The 25026-nt window shown below is 36.6% G+C and overlaps 1 protein-coding gene across 4 annotated transcripts in view; it reads left to right on the forward strand.

The window, feature by feature from the left end:
- The window catches only part of LOC120768024 (protein tramtrack, beta isoform), a 46519-nt gene that overhangs the window by 12280 nt on the left and 9213 nt on the right, over nucleotides 1–25026 (forward strand). Inside the window, exons 1-5 of one of the 4 annotated variants that reach the window (XM_040094499.1) lie at nucleotides 12705–13333; nucleotides 22333–22811; nucleotides 22918–23448; nucleotides 23523–23624; nucleotides 23845–23932. In XM_040094499.1, coding sequence (XP_039950433.1) covers nucleotides 22668–22811; nucleotides 22918–23448; nucleotides 23523–23624; nucleotides 23845–23932 — 865 coding nt within the window. In that variant the 5' untranslated portion in view covers nucleotides 12705–13333; nucleotides 22333–22667. Of the gene's footprint in view, nucleotides 1–12704; nucleotides 13334–14879; nucleotides 14969–22332; nucleotides 22812–22917; nucleotides 23449–23522; nucleotides 23625–23844; nucleotides 23933–25026 lie in introns of those variants that run through there. The other 3 variants (XM_040094527.1, XM_040094519.1, XM_040094508.1) reach the window with 3 other exon arrangements.

The following is a 25026-nucleotide window of genomic DNA, read 5'->3' on the forward strand; positions in this document are numbered from 1 at the left end:
CAGTTTTTGCACTTCGTTTTTTTTCTGTTCAATATGGAAGCACCTGAATTGGATTTTCTAGTTGAGTCAATAGAAACAACAGCTTCGCGGCTTCCTTCTTAAGTATATCGTACATATGTATGTGTGTATATGTACATATGTTGGTTAATATGTACTGTATGTGGATGTACGGTTGCAGCAAACGCCTTTTTGCACTTAAGCCTTCCGCAGGCAACCGCACCGACGCCATCGTGTGGCATCCACAAGATGATGCACTTAATTCAATTAGCGCTGCATACGTATGCGTCAAGGCATGTGGCATGGTTTTGTGAGGCACACAAACGACTGGCTGCTCAACCGTCAGCGGCAAAGGCCGACAGGCCAAAAAGGCAGAGAATAGTGCAAACAGCCAAAGCTCAATGTCTCAATGAGTGTGCCGTGACCACCGTGCTGGTAGGAATGCCAATATGGGTGGGTGTATTTGTGACTCTATAATAAGCATATGCAAAAATATGTACATATGTGTATGTATGTTCGGCGCGCAGTGACACGTAAAAGGCATAGAAAAGCAGCAAGAATGGAAATTGCCACTTCCTATTTACAAACTTATAGAATAACGTATGTTTGCATGAATGTGCTTGCCGACTCAAGGCACATGTGTATATGTGTGTGTGCTATAGTTGCATGCAAAATTCCCTCTGTTGTAGGCCATTCTATGGTCGGATGCGCTGATAAAGGCGACCGCCACAGCACAGGAAAAAGGCTGAATGTAATGTCATTACGTTCTGTTATGTGCGCGCTGAGATAAGTGTGACTTTATTTAACACAAGTGTTTACATACATTGGTATATGTACATACATATACATACATAATGTTCTTATCTACCAGAAATATAATTGCACAGAAATATCTAATTTTTGCACATGCATATAACTTGTATAAATAAAGCGGGTCGATTCTTTTTTTAAATCGCGTATGCGGGAAATGCTCTACTGATCATTCTGGACAACTTTGCCTAAGAGACTATGGGTCTAAAACCCATTTCGAGGCAGCGATTTTTAGTGCGATCTTGTGAATTCCAAAAAACAGTGGCCGTCATCATTCCAAACGATAGGACAGTTTTCTCCTTCTTTGGAGCTGGATCGCTGGATCAAGTCCACTTTCGATTCTTACTTAGTCTCTAGTGTACATCAGTATAATCACAGGTCAAGGCGTCAAATACTGATGTGAAGTAGACACACAGACGCCCCGGTTTCTGTAATGGACAAATGCAAAACTCGGAGTACAGGCAGCTTTCCCTTGTTCAGTATTGCTTGCAGTATACAGGGTTTATCCGGAAAGTAATAGGACTGAGTCGACTTAAAAAATGTATTGCATCAATCGTTACAATTCTTTAGAAACTTCAAAATAGGCTCCTTCTGCGTCAGTGCAACGCTGCCAGCGCCATTTCCAAGCATAGAAGGCACCATGGAAGTCACTCTCCGGAATAGCATTGAGAGCTGAGATGCATGCTGCTTGCCACATTTGGGCTGTAGAGCAGCTGAGGAAGCATTGGGATGCCGTCCTTGGTTAGGTAGCTGTTCACAAGAAAGGCGGTGTGAGCCGGGGCGTTGTCGTGGTACAACTTCCAATCGGCTGCGAGGTCTTGTCGACCCGATTAACCCTTCGTTTGAGTCTCTTGAGGACTTCCACGTAAAACTTGGCGTTGACGGTTTGTCCAGGAGGAACAAATTCATGGAATAGAGGGCTAGGAACGCCCTCTACCGAATGCAGTCGGCGCGCACACGCTCCGAGGTACATTCGCGGTGGAAGAAAATCAGTCCTTTTACTTTCAGGACAAACCCTGTATGATCATCGCGATCTTTTGAATATATATTGTCTCAGCTATCTCGCACAAGTTCAATCTATGGTCTTTTGTCACTAAATCCTTTCTGGCGGTCTTTTCGAGGGACCAAGGCGTGGTTCACTAAAAGATTGAATACGAATTTTTTGGTTCATTTTTAGAGGTTCTTGGGTGTGGCAATTTATTTTATTTTTATTTTTTTTTTGAAACCCTAAACCCACTATAAATAGTAAAGAAATCTAGATTAATCCTCTAACAAAGGTTATATGTATATATGTTTGTACATACATACAAATATAGTAACTCGCAGAGCAATGATTGTCGAACACGTCGAATCCATATACTTATCTTTACGTAAAACTCTCACCAAATTTGCTCGTCGTATACACAAACAACACAACCTATGCGCGCCCTGCAACAAGGCAGAGGGAAAAAGCCAACGAAAAAGGCAACAACAACAACCGCTAGCGTTTATTTGCTTGCCCACAATTAATCCTCCCAAAGAGGATTTCTATTCGCTTTTTTGCACACGGCACCAATAAGCTAATTGTATGTAAATTGACTAAGCGGAAAAAGCACACGAGTGCAGGGACAACAACAACCACAAACAACAAAGTATTCGAGCGACGATAACAACAGCCTTTTGAAAGCATGCACACACATACATACAATGTAAGTATGTAGAAGACAACAAGAATGCCAGCAGCTAGCGAATGCTACGAAAATTTATACAACTACAAATGCATGCACACATACACATATGCTTACTTATGCATACATAAATATATGTGTATGCACATGCACGCAACACTCATGAATAAATAGCGTTCAAGGAGAATGCAGGAAAGTCACCTCGAAATAAATTTTCTACTATACAGAAAGGCAAATAACAACAACAATGAGGGCGGCAAAACAAAAAAATTGAAAAAAGAGTAAAAGCCCCAATGAAGGCATCAAAATATCTACATGTACATATGTGTATGTGTATATGTTCAACGAAGAGAAGGCGCAAACAGGCACTGCCACAGGCCGACCGCCGCCTGGTGAAGAGGACGAAGTGTTTATGCTGGTGAAAGTGGCGAGCATGATGAAGCAAAGAGAGGAGCGTGGGAGGCAAATTGGGGAGGTTTGTTGCTTTTTCGATTATAGCTATGCGGGCAGGTAATGGTGATAAGCACTATAAGTATAGAGAATTGTGCGAAAAGGAGGACATCGTATGGAGGGAAAATGGCGATGAATTTCTACGAAGAGATCGCAGGAAATACATACTTTCGTATTCGCTGCAAGGCAACAGCGAGAGCAAGCATGAGACGAGCAAATAGCGAACTGCTGGCACATCAAACTTATCAAGAAAGAAGCCAACGGACTATGGAATGAAATTCTACAGAATTGTATGAATAAATGTACACACATAGATACATATATGCCGACTTTCAAATTTGTTGAAGAGGATCACCCGGTTTTATATTAGGTCTCTGTCGTTTTCAGTTATTGATTTATAGCGCTTTAAGTATTTTTAACAGTACCGTTATTTTTATAAAATGTATTTGCTTATATTCAAATTTAAGTGGAAAACTAAGGTAGTAAAGAATAAATATTGCGCCCACTCTGCGAAACAGAAGGAGTGTATCACAGAAAGACACTCACTTTTGATATACATACATATGTACATACACATATACAACACATACTTTCACATGCCTTAAGTGACACGGGAGAGGATTTGCGCCCCATCAACGAAATGGGTGGTATTGGCGGTCAAGAGAAAAGCTTGTGTAACTCTCTCTCGGCACGATCCTCGCTCGGTTGGCAAACGCGCCTGGTAATCGTCGTTCACTTTATTGCTTGCAATTCCTTATTCGTGCTGTGCACTCGAGTGGTCACATGGTTTCTCAAGCAGTTCCAAAAGAAGGAAAGGCAAGTCAATAAAGATACAGTTAAGTGAGAGAAGCAAAAAAAAAACAAAAAGAATGGGTGGGGTGACTGGATATGCAATAAAGATCCGCGTTCGCTGTTTCTGCATCAGACGATTGTTTGAAGAGCAGGAAGCATTAAGTTGAGTATGTGCACTTATGAATGTGTATACATATATACATATGTATGTATGTACGCGAGGGTGTGTGTGGTTAAGTGTGGATGTACTGCTGATATATTATATACATATGTATACGGAATTTCAGCGTTCACTCGAGTATCATTCAACAGGATGATGTCGATAGTGCGCTGAGGAAGTCACAATGTGAATGTAAATGCGAACAGCTGTGCCGACGAGAGGAATTTCAAATAAACTTGGTGGACGTGGTATGCGTGCGTATAAATATAGAAGGTGTAGGCGCAGAATGTGATGATTGTGAGATGCGTATGTACATTCAAAAGCAAATATGAATGCGTTACATTGTTTGTTGTTCTCAGCTAGAGGATTGTCGATCGGTGTTAGTTGTTCGTCCGTTGTCTGCACGGATCTAGGTCATCGCTTAAAAATAAAAATATTGTATATGTATGATTTTACACATTTGTATGTACATACATTTATTCATACACACATACATATGTATATATCGCATTTAAATTCATGTATGTATGTAAATTAGTCACAAGTCCAATTTTATAAGGAGCCACAATTGATTGTTGTTGAGATTAAATTCATCTTAATTATTTAAATGAGCTTTCTGTGACACGTCGGATGTTTTCTTTCATTTACTTTTTAGATAGTCTTTAAAATTACGTAGACGACACATGAGGCCTGTTTGTTGTCCGAAATACGCTCCTTTATTTTGTACTATGTCTGCAGTTCCAAACTAGTACTCAGTTGCACCAAATCCAATAGTTGACAATATATGAATGTGAAATTTATCCAGTGACCGACCCTATCATTTTTCTATTTGGTGCTCTAATGTTGCTTCAGTGAGGATTTCTTTAAAGAGTGTAAGCTTTCAGAGGCAATATAAGTATGTACATGAGTGACTTGAGAGAGTTGGTAGGTGTAAATCTGTACCATTCATATTTATCGTATGATTTTATAAAATATCTCATCTAAGCATTAATTATATTCAACTTTCTTAATACACCCTTAAAGGTATTCACCCAAAAACTTCACTTCCCAACCACCGTTTATCAACAAGCCAATAGGAAACCAAGTAATTCGGCAAATCAGAACGACCACCCCAAAAAGCCTTAAGATATAAAGCAACAGCGAAATATGGGAAATATAAGTAATACGCAAACTACACTGAGCTTCACAGACATATGTACCTACATATGTACATAAGTAGCAGTGCCAATCAAAACCAGGCAACACGCGATTGCGCTGTAAGGCCGAAACTTAGGAAGTACGTACTATGTATGTACAAGTATGTGTGTTTGTCCTTAATTAAGCATATACATATGTACATATCTTGCCTAGCGCGCACTTCATTAACGTCTCGGAAAATCTTATACATTTTCTTCAACAAAATAATAGTTGAGAAAGTTTTCATGATAAGCCTTTTTAGCACACATGAGTGCTAATGAGTGTAGCAGATACATACATACATAGGTATGTACATATGATATGTACCATGCGCATAACAACCCCATATATAGTTGCGCTCTAAATTGTCTTTTCCAATTGAAAAATTCAATTAGAGCAAAGTTCATTTCATTTCGGATAAATACATTTAATAGACATTTTTTAGTAAATAATTCGGAATGACTTTTAAGGCTGTTGGACACTAAATACTTTATTCGTATAGGGGATGTAAACTCAGGATCAAATTTGACCCGGACTGGTCCCTTTAAATTGCGCGCGCAAAACAAATTAATAAAGATGTTTTTGCTAGATTTATTATGTTTTTTATTTAAGTTCCTGTGAAGTTTGGTCTCCATATGTCAATATATACGCAAAAGATTTGTCTGGCGAAATTTACCATAGAAAATAAGATTGCAGAACGAGTTTGCTTAAAATTGTGTGTTTTCAATCAAATCACGGCTATGTTGTTGTTGAAGAAGTCTTTTTGCGTGGGCCAAAACATTTAGTGAAGGCTTAAATGTACCAGTCCGGGTCAAATTCGATCTTTAGCTTATATACATACATATGTAGGTAATCTATAGAAGAATTATGTTGTATACACTGGTGATCTTAATGGATTACATGGGTTTCAAGGCTGCAAAAAAAATTATAATAATTATTATATTTATTATAAATTCTCAAGTGAATCGTGTAATAGTTTCTGAGATACAGCCTTGAAAAGTTGCGCGCTCCAGACCAGGTATACAGTCACTAAAACTTTAAACGCGTGTTCCTCGAAATTATGTTTCCAAAGTTATGTTTTGAAATTATGTACAGAAAGGATTTAAGAACGGAGAGGGAACAAATTAAAACCCTTTTTTCAGCCATAAATTTAATTTTTACTAAGACTCTTCTATATTAATGAAAAGCGAGAAAGGTTTTATTAAACTATTATGTTAAATAGTTGAATAATTGAACCAAAGGAACATTTACGATTCCTCTTATCAAGTTTTTTCCACACATTTATAAAAATATTTTTATATACTTATAAACTTATTGAAGAATGTAAAGACTTGCCTAACGAAAAGCCTGGAAATATAGTATATCAAAAGCTAAAACAAAGTTATAAATAAACAGGCATAAAACGGCAGCGCTGGAAGTCAGTAAATACTAGAAATATTAGAAATAGATGCCTCGCTCACTGCAGAAGGCAGAAAGCATGAAGGAAGAACGCAATAAAAACAACAAACGACTACGTTGTATGTTTGTACATATGGATGGATACATATTACATACATACATATGTATGTTTGTATGAATACAAAAAGAAGCAAACAGGTTGAACGAAAAAACAGAACCCAGCCTTGTTGTCGATACGACTACGCTCAAAGCGTCAAAGTTTTGCTATTGTTATTAATGCCTTTTTCTAAGTACATACATATGTACATATGGACAGATGTATGTTTTGTTGGCTGAGCTAGCGAATGCCACATCGCCAGCCTGGCAGCGCCAGCCATGCAAGCACACAAACACGCACAACCTAAGCGCACACACACACATGTGTTCAGATACCTCGTCGGTTATGATGGAAAAAAGCTCCAAAGCCATAGTTCAATACCAGAAATAGAAATGAAATTAGAAAAATATTTCCAACTATGTATACATGAATGCGTTGCGAGTGTGTGGATTTCCTAAGAGCAGTTAGAAAAACAGGCGAAGCTGTCCAGCGAACCGAGGCGATGCTATGTGCTGCGGGCTGTACCCTCGGCAGTTGCGTAGATACCCTTTAGCCCCACCTAACCATATAAAGCATAGAATATGGCATAAAACTACAGCAGCTTACATGCATACACACGTATGTATATACATAAGTATGTGTGTATGTATGCATTTGTATACGTGAAATGAACATAGATACTAATTGAAAACAAGGCTGGAGCGAGGCGCTGCTCAAGCGAACTTTGCCTTACAGTGCGCCTACGTACAGATGGTTACATATTTAGATATACATACATACATATGTATAAACATGTAGGTGCCTGTTCATAAGCGTGGATACATACATGAATGTCTGTATGTACTTACCCTCATTCACACAAACATATGTATATACATATATGCATTTATGTACATATACGAGTATACATATGTATGTATGTTTGCATGTCACATTTATATCCAAATGTGGCCATCCAATATCCGTTTACACACGAAAATTATCTAAGATGAAGTCATCTTGTTATTCACTTTGACATTTGTGTGTAAATATGTATGTAGGAAGAGCTAAGTTATTAGTGGCAATACTAACTTATTCAAGACCTAGTCGCGGGTCCTTCAATTACTGATGTCATCTCTTGGAAAAAGAGAAATATTGTTGGGAGAAAAAATCAAAATATTTATACATAACTAAAAAAGCTTTTAAAAGCTTTTATGGATTGAATGGAGATGTCGGATGTTGGATATTGGATGTGAGATTCGAACACAACAAGATCGAAAATTGCCTAAACAAATATACGTATGAGTTTATTATATACAGTAGTGTGATTAATGCTACAATTTTTGCAAACATCCTTTCAATATTATCCCTGGTATGAATGTTAGAAGGTTAGTTCCAACTATAGTGAGATATCATTAGAAATTTAAGTCTTTTAATACATTACTATCCACAAATACCGCTTTTCTAAGCTTATACTATTCTTTAACTTCCTTTAGAATTGTTATGGACACAAATGATCGCACGACAACCAATTCAGTTCGATATTGCTTAATATAAATTAAATTGTTTTCAATTCCAAGCAAAGCAATCGAGTTTTGCTTATTTCATATTACCGGTAAAAGTACTCTATTTCGTCACTTCCTGCATTCACTTCCCTCTTTCTATAAAAATAATACACTGTGTATATTTGTTGGATATTTCCTTGCACCCCCTTCGCCCTTACACACAGCCATACATGCATATGTACAAAGATCACTATTTTCTAATTATCACAGGCACACATACACACTCGCACGCGCTCATCCAGTGATCGTGACAATCTCTGAAACGGAAAGCAAGGCGCATTCGAAAATTTATACCCGCCAGGCAAATTATTCAATATTTAGCGTGTACACACGCCACACATACATACATATATATGGACTAATGTGGAAACTTTGACTACAACAGCGGCCTGATTGACTGCTGGGGACTGCTCTGGCCTACAACCGTATCCATGTAAGCGCTTGCACCAGCTCAAAGTACTGCTGGGGATCTGGTACCGGCTACAGCCATCACTCGCTGCTGTATGTACATATGTATGGATACATGTAGTGAGTGGTAGTGCATACAACTATATGTTTATTTGTGTATGTGAATTGTTGCTATAATTTTTGTTGGCGGTGGTGCTATTGCCGTTGCCGCCACTTTGTTGCTTTGAGCGCCTCTATTACACTCTCCGCTCGTTAAATCGCGTAGTCACTGAGTCGTATCGTGAATTCCGTGCTGGCGGCCTAGCCTGTGCAATCTCGCACGCCAGCCTGCTTGCCTGCCTTGTTGACTAGCTGGCTGGCTAGTTGTTAGTTTGGCATGCCGCCTGCCTCTTCACCACTCAGCCCACGTTACACCATTGTGCCGATCTAGCAATCCAGCTCTAGCTATCTACCGATCTGCCTGTTTGCCTTGCCCTATTGCGTGCTGTTTTTCGAGTCTGTTTTTCGCCTCACATTCCACTCTTGCATCTTCTCAATTACTTCCTCTCGTCCGTTGGTTAGACTAATACTAATGTGCATACACAAGTATACATACAAATATCTACGAACGCCTGTTTTTATCAACATTCATAACAAATACTAGCGCAAGCAACGAGCAGGGGGCGGGAGGAGCCACGAAAGCTAAACGAATGCGACAAACGAATTGAGTTGTGTCGTCGGCAAACGCATTGGTTTCGTCTCAGTCGCCGTCGCTGTTGCTGTTGCTGCCGTCACAAAGTTCCTAGGCACCGTGGCGATCGTCCGAATTTATCGTTGCCGTCGTTGTTGTCCCTCGTAAGCTAGAGAATAGAAGGAAAGAATCAGCTCATGACTTTGCCTATGCTGTGTGTGCACGTGTGCATGTACTTCTTTATGTATATGACGGGGTGTGTATGACACTCCAAACATCTAATACGCCTGGCTATGCCGCTCCAATAGCCCTCGTCATCCTCGAGCTTTCACGATCCAGCAAATGTGTCTGTTTATGCGTGTATGTGTGACTGGCTCTCGTTGTTTACGATACTCATCCTCCACGAAAAGCTATTTACATACTTACATATTTTCCCACATACATACATACATATGTGGATATGTACATACATATATGTATGTCATGTGCTTGCAAGTGTGTAAGTTTGCCTTGAGTGCCTTGCACTCTGCAGTCTACGGCGAATGCAGAATACAATAGACGAAAGATAGACGAATAGATGCCAAAACTGTATGCCGGCGCGAAAAGGTAAACCAAAACCGTAATGATTGTAGTATGATGGCCATGTAAGACTGACAATAGCAAAAGCAGCAACTATAAGTGAGAAATGTCTTCAAAACAACAATGTCATTAGTACCTGACGGATATTAGATACTTGTGACTAACCACATGCTTACACTCAAACACACACAGATACATATTCCACGTACATATGTACATATGTATGTAGGTGTATTAATGAGCACTTGAATGTTCCAGCTTATACTTTGCCTTCATTCGGAGCTTTTTCTGGCTCAAATACGCCTGTTGATCGCTGCCTACGTGTAAAGGAATTTTTCCTCATAAATAGTTGAAGCAACACAAACATACACACACTCAATACATTTCAATAAACGATTACAATAACATGAGACACAAGCGCCCCAATAATAGTCCAACCTTTAGAGTAGAAACATATCTATGCTCACGCTCCCGCCAAGCAAGCGATGTTTATCCGCCAAAACTATATACTCAGCAGCAATGAGCGCCGCGGAGAGAGTAATTTTGGCGCTCTCGTGATCCACCAGCGCATTTGAGCCACAAAAGGCTGAGCGTCAATAAGTCAACTAGCTTTTTGGTGTACCGTTTTATTTGTTGACGTTTATATACGTTTATACAGGTGTATATGTATCTATTTCTTAAGGCCATTAGAAAAGGAAGTGGGGAAGCTAAAATAAAATACAAACTGATGTAGGCAGCAAGCCTTAAAAGCGAGGGCATTAGAAAATTACTTCAAAGATTTAAATATGTGACTGAGAATGGAAGCTTTCAAGTTTCGTCTGAGTAAATTTCGATCACAATTTAGTTATGTACATATCTACACACATAGATATGTACATTTGTACATATGTGTGATTTAAGTTACTATAGAAGTAATCCAAGTTATTATGGGTCTACCAAATGGAAACGAGAATTTATATTCAAACCAGATTCAAGGCACTCTTTCAACATATTTTTGAGATCATTACAACAACAGCTACATATATTTTTTTATGAAAGTAATAGAGAAGTTAATTCGACTTAAGCTTCAAACGGCATAATTTTGGAGTTGTTGAAGCTGTTTGGGAACGTTGTAAAGAAACCACAGCCTGACAATTTCCGCCATATGTTTGGGGTCATTGAATTACTGAAACCGTCGTTGAAGATCCTGGCATTTAGCTTCTCCTTGTGTAAGCTTAGGAGGACGTTCAGATCTTGGCTTCGTAATGATTATTCTTGTGTTTACAAAGTTTCGGATTACTTTCTGAACTGCTATTTAGCGGTAATTTTGACCACCTTTCTACAATTTAATACTAATTTGCCTTTCCCACGTCCGTTTCGTTTCGCATTGCTTCTATTACAAAAGCGAACCATATTTTTCAACTTTTAATATTAAAATGCTTTTTTTTCGAAGAAGGAACTGAAATGTGATGAGTGTACATTTTGGCGCACATCTTTCTTTGATGTTTCGTTATATCAGGCATCAGCTGCCTGCCTGGCATGATTAGTAGCAACTTTGCAATTGAAAATAGATAAAAATTATATACTACGGTGATCAAATTGAAAGGTGAATTTTGTCCATTTCATTTCCTGTCAAGTAATCCCGAAAGTAATTACCACAATAGCATTACACTTCGTAATAAGTCTTATTATATACATACATAAAACATATTATATAAGTATGTAGATTAAAATGAACACATGTATATGCACCTTCAGGCAAGCCGTGGAGAAATGATCCTAGAAGTGAAGCGATAGGTAAAATGGAGACTTTTCGCTCAAGAGCTTTTCGTTTACAAATTACACTCACACAACGGCAGAGTTAATGTGTGAAATTGTCAGAGAAAGGTTAAAAAATGTATAGGAAAGGTCAGCTTACAACGCACCTACCTTCTGAAGAATTTAATTAAATTATGAATGGTGTGGCAAAATGAGAAACTCTACAAAAAATCAGAGACACAAATACGGGAGCGAGAGTGATTGGCTAGCAATCGAAACTCAATTGTGGTCTTCATGCGGAGCTTTCAGGCGTAACGTTAGCTGAGAACGTACATACACGTGTACATATGAATGTATAAACCAGATTATATGTTCTCTGCGGCAAGTGCATGCGAATGGGGTTAAAAAAGAAACAAATAATGACAACACATTAAAAGAATGCGATAGCTACAAATGCACATGTGCAAACGAATGTGTATATTGTTGAGTAGTTAACGGTACGGAGGGTATTAAGGGTAAAACAGAGATGCAGCAAAATTGAGAGAGAGCTAGTGGGATAATGAGCGCAGAGCGTTAGCGGTATAGCAATAGCAAAGCACAGCATATAGTATAAAAACTAATAAGAATGATTGGGCTTGCACTCTTCTCAGTTCTCTAGTATATACCACCCTTCTCTTGGGTGATTCTCACATTGCGAGCGAGAAAATAAAGTAAAAACACTACAGCCCTCTATACACAACAAAATTGGGAGAGCATAGGGAATGCCACGCTTCAGCTAGCGTCGTGTTACTTCTCAGCCACCTCTCCTTCGTCCGCATACACAGCAGGAAAAGCAGAGCAACACGCTAAAATGTTAACGCAATTATTGTTGTGCTTCGTATTGGGATTCTGCTTGGCTATTATTTATATTACTGTTGTTGGTGTGTACGCTTTGTAGGATGTCTATGCGTCGCTATGTCAGCCGTATGCTACGTACTTATTTGTTTAACTGCTTTACTATTTCGAAAGACTGGACGAAGGCGTAGAGAGAGAGCGGCAGCGTTGAAATGAAAACGCGTAGGATTGATTACTGGCGTTGTAGCTGCGCCGCTGCCGCTGCCGCAGCCGCTGCTGCGAAGGAGAACAACAAAAGGCAAAAGGCAGTTGTTTGCTGGCATTCAAGACAGCAGAAGTGACTTTTTGACTTCGACACTCATTGGCGCTTACGAATATGCCTTGTTGCTTGCGTGGCAATTCGTATAAATGTGTGTGTTTGGTGAACTCGTGAGCTTGTGTGCTTGCATTAATTTCCCTTTTTGAGAGGAATGAGGATCGTGCTATTGCCGCCGGTATAGCCTACCGCTTCTTTCTCCTCTTTCCGTTTCGTAAAGTTTCGTCATCTGTTGCTGTGTTGGTCGCTACCGCTGCTGCTGGCTGACATCGTCACTGCTGCTCCGTTGCGCTTGTTCGCCAGGCTCACTAAGCAGTATGAATTTAGTCGCCGTGTGTCATAGTGGTGTTGTTGGTCCAGTATACGCGCGTGTGTTGTCTAATTAAGGGGAAGAGCAGTAAAGTTAGTGATTAAGAGAAAGCAAAAAAACGTAACTTCTGCTTAGATATTATTATTGCATATGCAATTTTACGCAATACGATAACGTTACAACAACATGTTGCATGAATTCTAAGTAAAAGTGTGTTGTGAAAAATAAACAAAAATATTAAAAACCAAATTTTGTTCAAGTGATTTTGAAAAGGCCTCAAAGAAGCTGAAAAGTCACAGAATTATTGGTGTTTTCTGAAAGTGAGAGATTTATGAAGTGCTTTGCTGTTTGGTGAATGTCAACATTTCGACGAAAATATTGCTACAACGTAAGTTAAAAAAGTATCGCAGTCAAGGGACAAAAAATGAAGCCAAAGTTAAATATTTACGGTTTCTAAAAGTAGGCTACCCTTATAAGTGCTTAAATAATATGCTTATGTACATATAAATGCACATGAGTGCTTGACTGTATATAACTTTGTGCATAAATTGTTTATAAATATTTCGCATATTCCAACAAATATAAATAGACTAAAATGTCATGAAAAGGAGAATTAAAATAAAATATACATAAACTTCTTTATAAATTTCACACTTCCGCTTATCAAAACTATTATAATAGATTTTATTATATTCTGTGATACATTTTCACCTTTCAAAGTGCCTGCGTGTCACTCCCTTCACAAAAGCACACGAATCATTTCCCTCACATGGGAAAACACGCACACATGTAAATCTTACATAGGGTCGCCCTTTTTTCTGATACTCGAAAGCAACAGGCAAAAGCAGCGCTGCTGACGAATGCAGCGAACACCAACAAAACCATCAGCCTTTACCCTCTTCAATAAATCTCTGTAATGAGAGGTGCGATAGTTTCGTTTGTTGTTCTTGCGCTCACATACTGCCGCACAAACACCTGAATGGTGAGAAAGTTAAAAGTCGCCCCCAACATACCCCCTACGTTTATCCTCTAAAGGGGTTGTATATACACAACAACCTTATGTACAAATGCATATACATATACATATGTATATTTAAATAATGAGTCCACAGCTTGTATTATTGTATGTGTGACTATGTGTGTGTGAACCTGAATGTGTGTGACTACAAGTTTATGTCTGATTGCCAAGCGCTTTTGTAGCCTGCGCGTATGAGTAACTCACGATCAGCAAGCAAAAATTAAACGGACGAGTCCCAGTTGCTAAACGAGCACAATAATACCAACCAAGCTATAGGGGCGGTGGCAGTGGTGGTTGGAAAGATCAATTTTTTGTTTGCTTTTACGTCTCCTTCGCCTGTAGGACGTTGCTATACACACACAAACATAGCACTTGCATGCATGTATAGCTATGAATGGGTGTACGAATGATCAGCTTATTCGCCTCGCCTTTTTTCGTTGTTCGTGCCGCTTCGGTAATTCCCCTTCGTGCACACGTCGGCAAATTGGGACGTCGACGAGCATCGCTGAATATATTGAGTCGTTTTGTTGGCTAGTGGTTGGCGGTTGTGCTGATGGCAGCGCTGTTGTCGGCGCTGCTTTTTGTGGTAGTGGTAAGCAGCGCAGGAGAGCCGTGACCAACAGGCATTCGGCATTCACAATTGGTGGCTGCGTGTGAAAGGACGTATTTTTATTTTTACTCCTCGTCAACTTGTATGATTTGCAGCGCATATAAGCAAAATCATTTAGAGCTTTTAAACCAACAACAAATGTGAATATTAATTGAAGTGAATATTTAAAAAAATACATTTGCTGATAAAGGAATTTTAATTAAATGAAATTTTGTGTAAATGCAGATACTTTAGAACGACACAATTTTTTCGTGTAAATATATTATATTTTAATGTACGATAAATTACAATTCAAAGTGTAAAATATGAAATAAATGTGCAACTGTTTCAAAAAAAAAGCATATGGATAAAATAAGTGTGAATTTTTAAGTGGGGTCGTGTTTTTAAAGCAAAAGGTAAATCTGCAAAAAATATTTGAAAAATAATAAATTTCCATAAGAATATTAAAAACAAATGTCACTTGGGTTTACGTGCAATTGAAGAATAGTTACTTAGAATCAAGTGCATTAATTGAAAATATAAACAAATTTCAGCTGTTTTTATTATATTTACAATACAAGTTTTATACAAATCATAACATAAACACCGAAAGCATGTTTTCAAAATGAAAATATATTATAATCGTTATAAAACTGTGAACTCTTACAATTGAAAAACTCGTTAAGTTAAAAAAACTGCTGATTGCTTTTTGTAGAAAATCATTTGTTACTAAAAAGTGAAGAGTGCAAAAACCTCATGTAACTTAAACAATCAACTTTAAAAACACTTTATATTATAAAGATATAATTGATATTATAAAAGAAATACTAAGAAAATATAATAAAAATATGAACAAAAAACAAAGGCAAAGAAAATTTTATTGAGAACACTACGATTTAGTAAGTAAATATTGAAAAGAAAACAAAAACGAATTGCTCAAAAAAATTTGTTTATTCAATTATTTAAGAACTCTTTTAAACCACGATTATTCACAAAAATAGATTCTATGTCAAAGAAGTATGGCGTTAAAACACATTTTTATGGTGATATTACTCTGATTTGGATTAAAAAATATATTTTTTTTATTAATGGCGAAATACTGTTGGAGCCTTTATTTTGATAAAAAGGTTATTTATTTTAATTTTTTCGAAAATTAAAAAGTTCAAACATTAAAAAAAAAATTATAATATAATAAATCAAATACCAAATACATATAGTATTTGTATTTTTTTAATTTTTGTTCTCTTTTTCAATGTATTGCCTTTGGAGCACTCCTTTTTATAAATCAAAATTACGTCAAACCTATCCCTTAAGTCTATTGCGTCAGGAGTACCCTAATGAGATTGAGGTATAAATATAATTAACGATATTTGTATATAAAGATCATATGAACTAATATTTACATACATTCGAAATATACATATGTACGTGTCACGTGTCACAAATACCCTTCTTATTGCAAAAATAAAGTATGAATTGTAAATACTACAGCCAAGCGAGTTAATGTAAAAAAATTTTCCCCAAAATATATTTTATATTTTTGTTTTACTTGAGTTCACGCAGAAACTAATTTACACGTTCCATGCGATCAGCAAGTTCTCTCTTATGCGACAACAATCCCCCTTATTTATACTCTCATTCAGCGTAATTTTGATCAGCTATTCAAAATTATCAATCGAGCATAGAATTGGCGGTTTTAACATTTTGTCGTCACATTTCGCCTTTTTTGTTTAGGTACATTAGTATTTTGTATTTCCTTTTCTATTCCCACTATAACATTCATTGGATTTTGTCCCGTTCGCTATGAAATTTCACTTTGTATCGGCCCGATTTACATATTTGCAGTTAACTCACCTTTATGTAAATATTTATATTTTTACTATAAATTAATTTTGTAAGGAAATATATGTATATGAGTGTAAGCAAAAACAAATTATCGAACTTAAAATTATTGAAGTTAGTCTGTGTTTTCTAATTGGTTGCGTTCATACAAATATTAAAAGATATGAGGAATTTTGATTCTAAAAAATAGCAATTAATAATAATATTTTTTATTTCTTATTTAACTCTTTTACGATTTTTTATGCAATTAATTTCTTTTAATATTGAATCGATAAAATCGACTTACGTGACAAAAATATTCTCAAATTAAATCCCATACTAACCAAAACTACACAATACTTTATGTATTTCAATCTACGCGCTTACGCCAAAGGAATCAAACGTCTTATCACAGCGTATTTATAAATTACACAAGCAAAATATACCACATATGTATGTATTATTTATTTAAAAAATGCTGTGTCCCTTTGCTGGCAGTGCCAAGCGGATCATAAAGTTTCATATTTCACAACATTTGTGTGTTTGTGCATTAACTTGTTATATTTAGATGAATGTATGTATGTACATATATGCCATATTCCACAGCCTGGCGACGATGTCGGCTATAGCGACAGAAAAGCCTTATCATAACTTAACATTTATAGCAATATTCTTATACTCGACAACAACAGCAACATCCCACCGAGCCACTTGTGCGCAAAGTATCTACAAATAAATGCCTGCGACTGTGCTTGCATTGCCTGGAATTTTGGGGCGTTCTGTCATAAAAACTATACATACGCACATTTATAGAATATATGCTTATGCGTATATGCGAAAGCAACAGGAAAGCTAAATAAACGGAAAGTAAAACGCATGCGTATCTGTGAATTATTTACTTTCTTTCTTGTAAATGTCGTGGCGTGGCATGGCGTGAAGTAAACCAGGTTGACTGTTGCTCTTCATAAGGCATAATAAGGAATATACACAAGCATATGTATGTATGTACAGATATAAGAGAGTAATTGAAAGACTGAACGCAATACACTTCGAGAAATGAGATAAGATAATATTTAACAACTGTGTACTTTGTGTTGACTTTAGTGATCATTCCTGATGCCTTGCGATGGCTTTACAGCACTCGAAAGTATACATACATATATAAATGTATATATGTAGATATGCATGTATGTGCCTTACGCACGTGTATATGTATGTGGAACGGCGGTCGGGCGCTACCCATTTCATTCGATATGATTCCCAAATATCCATGTCCTTACCAAGCTCCCCATATAATAGAAATACATACATACATACATATGCTATACATATGCATGTATATTATGCCTGTATGCGTAACTAGCACGACGCCCTCATTTCGCTTTGGTTTATGAAAATCAACTTGTGTGCGCATGTGTATAAATGGCTTTGTGCACGATCACCCCCAAACTTGCCCTAAGGCATATCCTCAGCGCTGAAATCACGTCGTCAGTGGGGTCTCACGTACCGCCAGCATGAGCTCAGCAAAGCGGCTCCACTGTCTGCCGCCAAGTGCTTAAAAACACTTGCCTGTGCATATACATTTGTATGTACATACATCGATAAGTATACATACATACATATATTTGCCTTCAACATTTACTAAATTTTCAGCTTTCAGCTTATTTACTTCTGCTTTTGCCACGTCTACCACCACACACACACAAACACACTGAAGCTTCACTCTAGGATTAGTAAGTGTTTTTAGACAATTTTCATCAGCAACAAAGTTGCATTATTTTACAGCCACACTGTTCACTTGTCGTTCGGATTTTCCTTTGTCAATTCATAACTTTTGCCCCAACTGTTTATTTAACATTCTATTTGAGTGTGCTTTTCTCTTCTGCTTTGCTCGCTAGGCGAATTGTCAGCCTACAACGTTCATTAACTGGGGAATAGGCAAGTAACCACACGATCACTGGTTACAGCTTTGCTCCCCCTGCTTTTTGTCGACTCTTCGCTGCAACAAACCATAAAAAAATTGTTTGCATTAACTCCGTTGGGCTTCACTGTCGTCATTCACCTACATACATACATATATATGTACTACATATGCGTGTGGTTGTTGTTTATGTATTCCTTTATTTGTTATAATTTTCTATTGCCATTTGTCTGGTTACCATTTTCAGCTTTATTCCAAAACCAAAGCTCCACACCCTCACATCGTTTGTGTGGTTACATACATATGTATGTATATGATGGACATTTGCTACGTATCGCTGGGAAAATCCAATCGGGGTTTGTGGGTATATATGTATGTTTATAATGTATGTGTTTATGAATGAATATTTATATAAATGTATGTGCGTATGTTTATATATGTAAATAAAAATAAAATTCCGTTTCGGTTCGAGAGTTGGGCGGATCCAAATAAAGGTTGACCATTTAGAAGCGTTCCTAAAAGTTCCTCGTCAATTTACATATTTAAAAAGATCATTTAGTGTATGTACATCTATATTGCACATACATATGTATGTATCTAGTAGCCGAAAAAAATCTTTTTACGCTTCAAAAAGCTATGTAATATTTAAATGTTCTACAGTAAAATTTTTAATAAACTCCGAATATTTTTTTGTTAAAAAGTAAATAAATAAAGCGTTCTCTGTCATATGTTATGAGACTGCTTGTCGTTCCACGAGCAGCTGATCAATTTTTGAACACTGTTTTTACTATCTCTCTACTTTTTTTTATAAAAAAAGAAATCATTTAAATAATATAGCCGTAGTCGAGATTCACTATAAATGCTAATTTGAAACCAATACATTCTCGTACCATTAACTAACAGCTAACGCTTAAACCTGCAACAAATACAAATTCATATTGTATAGATTTAAGAATGCGCACAACAGATTTCCGCTTTGAGTCACTGCTTTGGCATATTTCACCTACATGCTATAAGAAATTCCCACCATTGGCTCAAAACCAACAACAGTTAGATATAAACAATTTATCTACGTCTATGTAAAGTTGTATCTACGCTGTATAAGTTGTTTTTGTTGCTCAACACAACTGCTCCCTAATTTGATATATTCTAAAATGTCAAATGGACTTCTAATACGAGTACTCACACAACATTAAATTAATAGCTCTAAAACCAGTTCTACGAAGCTTTCGATACACTCGCCTTTAAGCTTAGCTGCCACCTCTCTCACCACTCCACTGTTTCGTATGTGTTACGTTGTTTGCTTCGTCGATAGCCGATCACCGTTCAATGTTCCAAGACCGCAGCCATAGCTACACCAACAACGCTGACGTGACACACTTGTTCGCAGGCTTTTGCCGCCGCCGTGTACTACGAATACAGACCTTTTATACAAAAGCAAAATATTAATAATATATATGAAAATAAAAATCACTTCACATGGTGAAACACTTGCTCGTGCTTCTAGGAATCGCATATTCACAACAAATCGCTCGTTGAAGAAAATTACTTGTGGAGATAATAATAATGTTCTAAGTTATTTTTAATTCCTGACTATGTGATTCCTTGACGTTTCTATCTGCAACCACTTTATTTGTGTAATCTATGACTTTATGGGTAGGCATTTGTTTAAGGAGCGTGATGGTTGAAGTTAGATTTTATTTTCCACCATCATCAGCTGAGGGGCTCCAGTTTATTTATGTATTAAATTCGAATATTGTTAACGGTATCAAATATAATTTATGACTAGTTCACTTTTTTAACATACTAATATTTAAAATATTTGTTATTGGCAACTATATAATGTCATCCTTTAACAAAACATCTTAATAATTTAGCATTTTCTTCAATCTGACTCATTTGCAATGACTCATAACAAAAACAGCATCAAACGAAGCTATGAAAGGTTTTCCTAATTGACTAAGAAACTTTATGATGGCATAAACCGTCCAGTATTCGAATCAATTATTCATATAAATATAACTACGAGGCAAAAACACTCTATTAATAGCTTTTGTAAGCTCTAGCGAATTTGTTAGAATCATTAGACAGATACATAAGGAAAAGGAGACAACCACAAAAATCATAATTGAATAACAGTTATATAAAGTTACGATCATTTTTCTAATTTAGCTAAAATTGAATGATACGGATATTGGTGGCAGTTACCGCGGGATTGCAATTAAAATCATAGCGTTTGTCTGTGTATGTCTGTGTGTGGTTTATTGTTAATTAGAAAAACGATAAACGATTTCGATGATCGCTAAGTAATCATAAGTTTCACAGTACGTTGATACATTTTATAAATATAATTGTGGGAGACTGTAGGTGGCAGTGTTGTCATATACATACATACATATGTATCTATGAAATTTAATGCCAAGCGTTCAGCAAATATCAATGCACCGCTCACCTGTTGCTATTTGTTTGGTTATGTAGAATATATGTATGTATAGTTTATGTGCATAACATATCTTCCACGTTCTCCCCTAACATTCCTTCGCATTATCAGTTGCATATTTTCATTTATTTTTTATTTCATTTTACATGCTTTGCAATTATAGTGCATGTGCATTTAACAACAAATCTATTTATTTGTTATTTGTATTGTTGCTTTCTTACTAAGAAATATCTGCAGCAATCACGATTTTTCGCGAATTCATTCGTATTCTCTTTAAATAGTTGATTACTGGCAAATTATTAGCTGATCGTGTGCTCGCGGTTCGCTCATGTGTATTGTAATCTCTCTCATGCTTACTCAATTTCTCCAAAAATCGTTGGCGCTTATCGCTTTGCTTGCCAACTGAGTCAGAGCGTGTAAATATGTATGTTTCGTTTATGTGTGTGTGCTTTATGACTTTCACCTCTGCATTATCAGTTCATTACTCTCAATTATGTGTTGCTTATTTATGCTCTGCTCTCTACTTTCAATTGTTCTGTAGAGAGCGTTGTCTGCTAATTTTTTATATTTGCTTTCCACGTTTTGCATGCCTTCTTTATATTCTTCTATCTATTTCTGTAAAACAACACAAGTTGATACCTTTCAATACAGTTTGTTATTGTTTAACCTCTTATCAGTTCTGCGGCACTATACAGCACTACATACATATATGTATGTATATGTGTCTTTGTATGTGCATTTTGTCCACCCTTCACTCCATTGAGTCACTTACCACTAGTAGCTCAGTCTTCCTTATTTGCTTTTATGTTCACACATATCGAATTTGTTATTTCGTTGACGTATGCACATGCGTCCTGTATTACTCATCGGGCGATGAACGTCAATTTGGGCTCATGGGTTTTCCATACAGATATTAATTACAACAAGGTATATTCAATTTGCCACGGAGTTTGAAACACCTAGAAGCAAACGTCGGAGACCCAATAAAAAGTGTATATGAATGCTCAACGTGAGGAGCTCAGTCATTTAGCAATGTCCGTCTGTATATGCGCAAATTAGCCCCTCAGTTTTTGTGATATCGTTCTGAAATTTTGTACACGTTCTTTTCTCTCCAAGAAGCTACTCATTTGTCGGAATAGCCGATAGCGTATAGCGGCCACCCAAACTGACCGAACCTTAACCGAAGTTAACTTTTTTCTTTTTTTTACTTATTTTTGTTGTTGTTTTGTGTATTAATAGTTTGATCGTTGTGTTTCGCCATATTCAATATGCTTCTAGTGTTTACTTTAGAGGGGGTGGTCACACATGTGGTTTCGTCCTTTTGCCTATTCTGAGATTAGTACGTCTGCTTGCTGCGATAAGGCAGGCGTTATTTAGTTATTATTGATTTTAACTATAGTTCATATACTATATATTATTATTATAAGTTTAATATGTGTTTGGCACTCAACTGAATTGAATACAGTTCATGGATTTGCTGTTGAAATATTTAATAAAAATTTTAAAAAGTACTTTGCTTCCTTTCTGAATGCACATTACAAAACCACCTCTTCAAACATGTAAAACTAATTTACAGTTTCCTTTTCTTCACATTGCAGGAGTTTTTGAAAAACTTGTTCAACGTTTGAAAGGAAAAAAGGAATGCGCATTATTTTTCATTCACCGAGAAATTTACAAGGAACAACAACGCGACACACAAACGCTTTGTAATTTCGCAATTTTTCTAGAAATTGTTGAGACGCATCTGTATGACTTTTAAACCTAAAAGGATCCAATTAAGAAACTTTTGCAGCTACAAATTTTACACGGTGGCTAATCATAATTTGTGCTAGCTAGCTTAGTCTGGCATAAATAATTTAATTTAACAACAAATTTATACTCCTCAACGTTAAAGGGTTGTGAGCGTATCACAGCCAAAGAAAAAAGCCTACAAATGAAGATGGCATCCCAAAGATTTTGCCTACGATGGAATAACCATCAAAGCAACTTATTATCTGTGTTCGATCAGTTGCTACACGCTGAGACATTTACGGATGTCACGCTGGCCGTCGATGGACAATACTTAAAAGCACACAAGGTAAGTGTCGTACGCACATACATCTAATCGGATTGCTCTTCACACTCGCCTACATACAAATTATTACATGTATTGTTGCATTTTGTTGCTTCTTCTCCACCAACAGATGGTTCTATCTGCCTGTAGTCCGTATTTTAATGCGCTCTTCGTACACCATCCCGAAAAGCATCCAATTGTCATTTTAAAGGATGTACCATACTCCGACATGAAATCTCTGCTCGACTTTATGTATCGCGGTGAAGTTTCTGTGGATCAGGAACGTCTTACTGCTTTCTTGCGTGTCGCCGAATCATTACGTATTAAAGGTTTAACCGAAGTGAATGATGATAAACCATCACCGGTTGCGCCGACGCCACCACCACCACAACTACAACGTATTCAACCGTATTTGGTACAACAACAGCAACATCAACGTAGTAAATCACAGAATAGTCTATTGGCTGGTTCAAACGCCGGTGGTGGTGGCATGGCTGGTGCCCAAACAATGGCTGGCGGCCAACAACAACAACAGTCGCTGTTGAGTTCAGCACTTGCATCGATGCCGAAAAGAAAACGTGGTAGGCCACGGAAATTGTCGGGCAGCTCCAATGGTACCGGAAATGATTATGATGAATTTGAACGTGACGGCATGATGAATGTAAGTAATTGCAGCATATAAACCGCTGTTGTTGATGTGAAACACTAAAATTCAATTATTTTTATACTCTATAGGACTCTGAGATGGGCGATTGCAAAATGGGCGATTCTTATTCGGGCAATGATGATGCTTCAGATGACAATCAACGTGACGGCGGCGATATGCGCGATCCAAGCGTAAGTAAACTATCTTATTTTAATTTTTGTACAAACATTGTTTTTATACTAACTTAAATTAGCTGTCTAATCAAAATGATTAATTTTTCAATTACTAAATGGTTGTTTAATCGTTTTTACAAGTAGTCAAAAACTTGTTAAAACAAAATATTTTAGTGTTTAGTAGTATTATAAAGTTCATTATATATTTATAACTTTGCGTTTATCTTTCTTCTTATAGGAGAGCCGAGACTCTGTTTCCCACAGTAAGAAATTCAAATCAAAAGACAACAAATCTAAGCAAAATGAAAATGATAACAGCACCTCTGGTAAGTTCGGCATTACATTTTATAAAATTTAACTATAAACAAGCATTCGCATTTTGAAAATTACAATTAAGTTTAAAGTACGAATTCGATAACATAAATGTATCTGCGTATTTGCTAAGATTATCAGATTTGGTAAAGATTTCATTAAGCTCAGCAAAATTAACTCTTAACCATTCCTAAAAAAACCCATGTGGGGATATTTATTATTTATTTGGTAACTGTTTGGAACTAACCACAAACTATTAAGCAATACTTACATACATATATACATTTTTGTTATCGAACTTCACTTTTTTACGTTTTTGGCTTAGCCATGAAAAGTAACGAGATTTTTAGAACAGCTGTGTTAAATTTTTGTAAAGTAATTTTTATATTTACACATATGATTACATGCATAAGTGTGCTTCTTATATACATAAAATAGTTTTCTAAAAATTATTTTCTCTTGCAAGCCAATCATTGTTTTTTTCATAAACCATAAAATTAATAATTAAAATAAATTCACCAGCATAGCAATTGAAATCTATTAGACAGTTGTTAGCAGCCGCTAATCATAACTGTTAACAAAACTGCATTTATTTAAAACAAAAAACAAAATCGAAGACATTCATTAAAAATATATGTGTATATCGTGAAAACAATTAAATGAAAAAGGCGAACTAAAGAAGGGGTTTGAAAATCGCATCGGAAAAGCTAAAAGGGATTTACGAAACTATTTCGAAATACATAGAAATTTATGCCCTGACAAAACCCATTTTGTTGTCGGGGCTGTAAAATCGTAGGCCATATGTGCGAATTGAACATAAAGCAAAATATGAGTGAAATTAAAAAAAGTGTAAATAAGGAAATAATTCATAAAACTCGTAACTACGCGTAGTATTTTGCCGTCGATCTTTTCGCGTAGTGTAAACAATGTAAGAGAACAGTTCAAAGGCCGCGACTCATTTCGTCGGCAGGTGAGTTTCAAAGTTTTATGAAAAGCTAAGAGAACGTAATGAAAGTATGATGCAAGAAACGCAAATAAAGCGAAAAGGAAAGTTAAAATTGTAGCTTGAGTTAATTCGAACTGGCAGAGCTTAGGGATTCATGGCCGA

This window comes from Bactrocera tryoni, chromosome 1 (assembly GCF_016617805.1).
Source record: "Bactrocera tryoni isolate S06 chromosome 1, CSIRO_BtryS06_freeze2, whole genome shotgun sequence".
NCBI classification, from domain to species: Eukaryota; Metazoa; Arthropoda; class Insecta; order Diptera; family Tephritidae; genus Bactrocera; species Bactrocera tryoni.